General features: G+C 29.0%; 1 protein-coding gene across 2 annotated transcripts in view; it reads left to right on the forward strand.

Moving 5' to 3' along the window:
- The window catches only part of LOC117177872 (omega-amidase NIT2), a 96,735-nt gene that overhangs the window by 79,296 nt on the left and 9,088 nt on the right, over positions 1 to 8,351 (forward strand). For both annotated transcript variants that reach the window (XM_033368914.1, XM_033368913.1), the window contains 2 exons: positions 980 to 1,126; positions 4,530 to 4,714. In XM_033368914.1, coding sequence (XP_033224805.1) covers positions 980 to 1,126; positions 4,530 to 4,714 — 332 coding nt within the window. The remainder of the gene's footprint in view (positions 1 to 979; positions 1,127 to 4,529; positions 4,715 to 8,351) is intronic.

Raw genomic sequence — 8,351 nt, forward strand, 5'->3', positions numbered from 1 at the left:
TATGTTCTGAACACGCTTAAAAATTCTCTAAAATTGCGTGGAACATTGTGATGAAAAAATATAATTTAAAAATTTTAACAGCAATTTTCATTTAAAAATCTTGTTTAAATATTCGAGATATGAAAAAACTAATAGTATCATTCGATTCTGCGGACAAAATTGCATAAAATTCATGTATTTAACAATTTTTTGTGCACGAAATTTGCTATATAATATGTAATATAATATATAGTATACTATTATATAATATGTAAATTATATGCGACTTAATTGTTTATTTATCCTACATCTCCAGTTGAACTCATAGAAAATTATAAAATACATAAGCTATATGTAATTTTTGTAACTAAATCGAATGACACCATTAGTTTGTTTTTATATTCCATTTTTACTTCAACAATTATGTAACAAAAATTAGTTTAAAAAATCATCTATGAGTTATTGCGCTATTAGTTGCTCACATATTTCATTACAATATTTTTTTTTGAAAATTTAGAATAATTTAAAAAATGCTGATATTTCACTTTTGTGCCTTATTTTTGTCTTTTAAAGTATTTTTGATCTTTTACTGATATATTTTTCGGAGGAATTTTTAGGTAGGAGGAATTTGGCTTAATAGTACAATAATATTAATAATAATAATAATAATAATTGTCCACGAAAAACTTACATTTCTAACCTCATAGTCAATTTCACAAATAAATAGTTTTATTTTTTATTGAATTGTTGCATTTTCAACCAATTAGTTGAAGTTTAACCAAAAAATATAATTTTTGAACAAAATAGTTAAATACGCAACGAAAGAGATAATAATATCAAAAAAGATTTTTGTGTTAAAAAAACAAAACAAATTATTATTAACAAAATACATGAATTTTCCACCTGACACTGCATTTTTAATTAAAAAGTTAATTTTTAATATTAATAAATAATACAAATATAAAGTATAAATATAATAATAATAATAATAATATTACAGCTCTACGTTTAGCGTTGGTTCAACTTTCCGTGGGTGACAAAAAAGCTGTAAATATAGCTAGAGCAGTGTCCTTTATTGAGAGTGCAAAAAAAAAGGGAGCCGACATTGTCACTCTGCCGGAATGTTTCAACTCACCATACGGAACTTGTATGATTCTCTCTTTTTTTTTATTAGTGTCATAATAATTATTTTTTAAATTATTTTATAATATATTTATCGTAAGAGAATATTTAAATCATATTTGAAGGTTGAGCGAATAAAGCCTGATAAGAGGTCATCCATAAACTACGTTACCAATTTTATTATATTTTTGACCCCCCCCCCCCCCCCCCCCCCCCCCCCCCGAAAGTAATTAAGCCGTAAGCTTCAACACAATTTTCAACTAAATAATAAAATTTTAAAGAAAATAGTTCAATTTTTAACCAAGTAGATTTCATTTTCAAACAAAGAAGAATGAATTCTCAACTAAAAATTTCATATTGCAGCGAAACAATATTTAAATTTTAATTAAAAAAGAACGAGAGATGACTTCTCAACCAAGAAATATAACTTTGCTGCCGTAAAGGATGACTTTTCAATCCGAAAGTACGCATTTTAACAAAACAATTCAATTTTCGATCAAAAAATATGACTAAGAGTCTTAAACATGCAAAGATAAATTTTCAAAACGAAATGTACTTTTTAATCAAGGAGAAGAATTGTCAACCAAATAGTTAAATTTTTGACTAAAAAATGTTTTCAACCAAAAATGGAAGTTACATTTTTAGTTAACAAAATTAATTAAAACAAAATATATAACGCTTTTTCCTGTCCTTCCCCCCCCCCCCTATGCAATGTTTTTTCACAAGTGTGTGTAAATTTAATATTGGCGTCACGCTTATCACGACCCCCCCCCCCCAAAAAAAAATTCGTTGCATTCTTTTTTATGGACTCTAATTTTCTACCAGTTAATTTTCTACCAAATAGTTAATCTTTCAAATAAATATTTTTATTTTTCATCAAATAGTTCAAGTTTCATCCAAAATGTTGAAATTAAACAAAAAGAAACAAATTATTAATAAAATATTTGAATTCGCAAGCAAGAAGATAAATTAAAAAAAAAAATTTTCGGTGAGAAAGACGAATTTTCAACAAAACAGATGAATTTTCCACAAAAAAGTTTAATTTTCCACTCAACACTATAAAAGTAGTTACTTTTCTACGAATTTGTTATTTTTTCAAGTAAATAGTTTACTTTTTAACCAAATAGTTGAACTTTCAACCAAACCGTTGATACTGAACCACAAAAATAAATTTTTACCTAAGTAGTAAAAATTGGAACAAAAAATTATAATGTTTAACTAGAAATGTTATATGTCGTTAAATTTTAAGTTTGAAAGAAGTTAATTTTTAACCCAAGAGATAAATCTTGAACAAAAAGGATAAATTTTTTCACAAAATAGTTGCATTTTCAACAAAATGTTAGAATTTTAAACCATAAAAAAATTTAAAAGAAAGATCGTGAAAAAAGGGAAATTTCAAAACAGGAGAAAAAAGGCATATTGTTTGAAAAATTGTATCATCAAGAAACATACTAAACGTCATCTATAAGCGCATAATGCTCAGGGTGGCCATTGGATCAGGAAAACCAAGAAAAGACCGGTAAATTAATGAAACCGGGAAAAAATTCGGAATTAATTCAAAATTTAAGAATTTCCAGATTTTAAAGTTAATAATTAAACTGTTTCAATTCGAAAGTCTTAGTAGTTAAACAAATGTAAAAGCATGATTTAAATTTTATAAACTTTATTCAGTTTTAAAATAACTTCAAAATACAGTGAAACCCTTCAATAGTCCTCCCTTCTATAGCCCTTCTGAGAATTGTCGCCGCTGCTGGTGGGTATAACAGGAGCTGCGCGGGGTGCGCGTGATCTGCATTTGTCACTCAGGCGAGTACTCAGGCGTGAACAAACAAAAGCGGAGCGAGCTATAATGAGTTAGTTCCCGCCCACCTTCAGCCATAAAATTGGCACTAAAGAAGAGTTTCACTGTAATATATTCATAATTAAAGGATTTTATTGAATTTATAATACTGTTTTAGTCTATTGTTCATGTAAAAGCATTATAATTAGAAATGAAATTTTCAAAACTATACTTTGAACGTTACAATTTTAATTTTTCTATTTGAAAAAATTTAATTTATAAGTAAAATTGTTGAATTTTGATGTATAATAAATATTGAACACCTATCATTCCTAAAAAAAATTCCAGTAAGTTGAAGAGATATTTAGATCCTCTGAAAAGCTTCAAAGTTAATGAATAATTTGAAATGATTTTAAATAATTTAAACAATGTGTATACGTATACCGAAAAATTCGGCCATTCTTACCGAAATTTCAGTGCAAATAGCCCACAGCCTAATTTGAAGCCAAGTATGGATTTTTGCTGATTTCGAAAAAAAATTTAGAAGCGCTTTAAGAAAGAATAATAAAAAGTTTCAAAAGAATAAAAAACATTTTCTTAGAATTCCTATATAAATTGAAAACAACTTTTTATTTTCAAAAATAAATTGTAGGAGAATATATGAAAAGATTTCGAAAATGGTAAAAAATGAATCTGGAAGACTTCAAGGAAATATTTTTTATTTTGCAGGACGTAAAAAAAAGTTTAGGAAGAATTCGAATAATTTTTAAAGATGATTAGAAGTCTTGAAAATTTGCAAAAATACTTTAAGATTTAAATAAATTTAAAACAACATGTAGATGTTTTAAGATTTTGAAATGAAATCGTTAAGCTTTTTAAGGATTTTTAAACTATTTAAAATGAAAATAATTTAACTTTTAATATAACAAGTATTCAGTTTATAACAAAAATGTAATGTTTGAATTTTTATATTTCTGGCTTAAAATTGATTAAACTTATTTGCAACTCAGTTTTCATTATTTCAAATGGACAAATTTTTAGGTTCAGAGTTTTAATTTTTTTAATTTCATTGATCGTGGAAAATGTTAGCGAACCGGGAATATTTTTGTGTGATTATAACGGCCAGCCTGAATGTTACTTCCACTGGAGCCCCTCCCTATCCCCAAAAAACTTGTTACCAACCGAAGTTTTTTTCGCGTACCCCCCCCCCCCCTCAAATTCGTAACGTACTTTATAGACAACCAAAGTTATATTTAATATTCTGAAAAATTGTCTAATTCAAAAATAGCGTTAACCATATTCCTAATGACAATGAGGAATTAGTGTAGTAGGATTTATTTAATTTTGTCCGCTTATACTTCATTTGGAGACGGGAACTCTTTAAATAAACTGGGAATCCCATTTAAGCAACTCTGAAAATTTCTGTCAGCCAAATTTGGAGATGCGGGTCCACGGGTCTGTTTACGTTCAAAGCGGGCGAAGTTTGTGTTCGATTTAAGTAAAGGACATTTAGGACTAGATGCGAAACCCCACTTAAATGGGATTTTCAGTGCATTTAAGTTTTTACTTATAGGCCGTATTTTCATTCTTGATTTTTTTTAATACTTCAGTAATATTTCTTATATAAAATATGTTTACTAATATTTAGCGCATTTTCCAAACTATGCCGAAACAATTCCTGATGGCGAAACATGTAATGCGTTATCAGAAGCCGCAAAAAAAAATGAAATTTTTGTAATTGGTGGTACAATTCCTGAAAGAGATGGAGAAAAATTGTACAATGCTGCTACTGTGTGGGACCCTCAAGGGAAACTAGTAGCAAAATATAGAAAGGTATTTAAAATTGGTTCTTCATTTCATTTTTTTGCATATTTATAAACTTCGACCTAAGTCTAATCTATTTTCAAAGTATGAAAGCAATGAAACTTATTTTTTTTACTGGATGGAAAGTTTTCTTGTTTAAAAAAAGTAATAAACGATTTTTATCATCCTCAAAGGAATATAAATTCTTTTTTATTCAATTTTTATTTCAATTACTTTTATTTTCTTTATTATTTGCTTCAAAATTTCATCAATACAATTATTTTCTCCTTTCTTTTGAACAATATTTAAAAAATGGCTTATTGCGTCATGTTTATAGCATTAAAGAAATAAAAGAATAAAAAATTATAGAAATATTTATATTACATTTTTGGCGAAGTCCTTTTTTATAATCAGGTGACTTTTTAAATTTTCATTGTGTTCATTTTTACAGAATTTTCCAACTTGCTTTAGACTTTTCAGTTAGAAAAAAGCAATTGTCAAATAAAATTTTAAAAAAATTGTTTAAACATTGTTTTATTATTTTTAATAATATTTGCTTCGAGTAATGTAATGTATTTCCATTTTTTGTAAATTTCAGTTTTTCTTTGACTTTTTATTTGTAAAAAAATAATAAATAAACATCAACAAGAATCATTTTCTTCGGAGTGAAATATTTCTACTCTTTTGTTATTGGCGAGCCTGGTCAGCGGAAGTACTTTGTACCGAGTAAGAGCTTATATGTGGAATATAACTTTTTTTTAAATTAAGCATTTGGTAATTTACAAATATAATATTCAAAATCTGAGAGTTATAAAGATTTGTATGGAAATTTGTTCAATATATTAACTAACATCATAAATTTGCTTTATTTCTGAAACTATCGAATTTCTCAAAATTATCCTTAAATAATCTCCTTGAGAGTTTGCTTCAAAAAGTTTGTTTTTGTTTTATACAAAAAATAAAAATTATGCATAATATTTCCCACTACGTATGTATAACTTTTCTACCTTGGATTGTATTTTTATGTGTTAAAATAATGTGTCAAAATTTTTCAAGTGGGCCACTTTTTTTTATGGGTTGTGATTTTTCTTCGGAAATTTCTCCCGATCGGTACAAACAATCGCCATAATTTTCGGCATATTTCGTTAAATATGTTAAATCTATCAAATAAAAATCATTTTACTATTGTTGCATAAATATTGATGAAATCAGCAACAATTTTTATAAACAAATAGAAATTGTTCTAACTTCTCAATTGATTTTAATTCTTTAGTTAACTAATTACGATAGCTCGTTTAATTACGAAGATTATGGTAAAAAAAATTAGGGAACTCGCATATCATCAAAAGTTGTGCATGTTTTCGTGTTGGCGTTCCGCGCTCCATGCCGCGCGACGTACGATATTCTCGACGTTGAAGTTTGCCACAGATATGGATTTCAAAGTTGTGTAATTAATTAAAAAAAAAATAAGACTCATATCAAAAAAGTAAAAACACCTCTGGATTCGTCTCGGAAATATGTCCGTGTGCATTTTTTTGTTTAAATAATTTGTTAAAAAATTGAGCCATTTGTTGTCTTTCTGCAATTGTTATAAACAAAGTATACATCGGATCGAAAAACCAAGTGCACCATTGTATTCCTGTTCATAATAATTGCAGAAAGGTAACAAATGGCGTAATGTTTAACAAATTGTTCAAGCAAAAAAACAAAAAATGGACAACGAGATATTTATGAGACGACTTCAGAGGTGTTTTTACTTTTTTGATATGACTGTTAGTTTTTTTTAAATTAATTACACAACTTTGAAATCCATATTTGTGGCAAACTTCAACGTCCTGAATATCGTACGTCGCGCGGCATGGAGCGCGGAACGTCAACACGAAAAAACGCACAACTTTTGTTGATATGCGAGTTCCATAATTTTTTTTTACCATAGTCTTTTTATTTTATTTTGAAAAATCGTAAGCCCAACAGTCAGTGGCTACAATAGATGAGCATATAGTAATTTTGCCAATACGTCCCGTGCAGAAATTGCCAAATGTTTGCCTTATTTCCGATTTGGGCCAGATCGGGCACACAATTTTGTGGTTGTTAAATTTGGCCCCGCCTAGACCCCGACTTAACAGCAAAGCTTGCAAGTAGATGGCGCTCCATTAATTTCGGGGACTAAAGTGGGTAGACTCCAAATCGCCCAAGTTTCAACGTAAAGTGTCAAGCATCAAAAATATTTCCATTATTATTTGGAAAAGTGACAAAATAAGTGGGAAAAATGGCCAAAAGTGAGCACAAGACGAATGCGTAGGTATAGTATACTTCAAAATATTCCTGAATTACGTGTTACAGACTATAATAAGCAAATTTATTAATAATGTTAAGATGAAACCTAACCTCGAAATGAGGTTATTTATTTATAAGAAAAGTAGCAAAAGTAATATTTCATTTGTTGAATGTAGAAACGAATTAGATCAACGATGACGTCATAAACATATTTACTTTCACGTATTTTTAGGTGATTTGATAATTTCCACAATTATGTTCAATATAGAAATTGAAAGGAATTTCAATTTAGAAATTAAAACCAAAAATATATTGCAAAATACTTAAATGGCTTATCATACACAAATGCTGGCTGTTATGTTGCGTCATTTGACTTTTTCCGTTTGCTCGAAAAAAAGTGTCTGACATACTCCAATTTTTTCATATCGCAATCTGTTAGGTAACCTGATATTTATATTCTCAAATTTCAGTTGAGGAGGTGATATATTCGATTTTAATATTATTTTCTTTAAGAATCCCTTTTAATTAAGAATAAGAAAAATAAATTAATATGGGCCCGATCGGGCATCGCATTTCATTTCGAGTCTGGCCCCATCTAGATAGCCTTATTTGGGCCAAATTCTGCCCGATCTGGCCCCGATCAGATTCAAATTGGAATTTCTGCACGGGGTGGACCAATAACAGGACTACCTTATAAAATTGCTAAGATAGTTTTTAAGTGATATATTTTTAGACAGTCGAATTATATAATCAGTAATTACAAATAATAACGTCGATTTTTCTATACAAAAAAAAATGTGATGTAGAAGTCTGGAATACGTAACTTAGTTATGATACTTTCTATTGCGTAGTAGCATTAATGTAGTCTCTTACATTTTTTATAAATGTCAAAAGAGAATCGTTGAATAAGTCAGTGTGCTTATATTACTTCTGTAGGAGATTAAATTTAGTAGGTAATGAGAAAGCAGAAGAATTCATTTCCCAGTTAAAGTTTGACATCGGAAGATAAAGTAATGGTTGCCCTCCTTGGATAGTCGCTCGAGTTTCGCGACCAGGTGCATTCAATGGCAGCAACGAGAGGATGTATGGGCACTCGATTAGATTATGCACTACCTTGAACCGCTTGTATTCTAGGAATTTAAGGAATCTATTTTGACATTTTTCAATCGCAGTTACATATTTTTGACCTTGTGGAGTTCATACAATGGAAGCATATTCAAGCTTCGATCTTACCAATACATTGAATAAAATTTGAAGCGGTTTGGTAGACTTGAAGTTCTTGTATGGACGTAGGATACAGTCTGTCAAGTTAAAGCGTGGGTGGCTTTACTCGCAGTCGGTAAGGTGTATCGACATGATTTTGGTGTCAAAATATTAAGAAGAGCTCCCT

The sequence above is a fragment of the Belonocnema kinseyi genome, chromosome 8, assembly GCF_010883055.1.
Source record: "Belonocnema kinseyi isolate 2016_QV_RU_SX_M_011 chromosome 8, B_treatae_v1, whole genome shotgun sequence".
Taxonomy (NCBI): Eukaryota; Metazoa; Arthropoda; class Insecta; order Hymenoptera; family Cynipidae; genus Belonocnema; species Belonocnema kinseyi.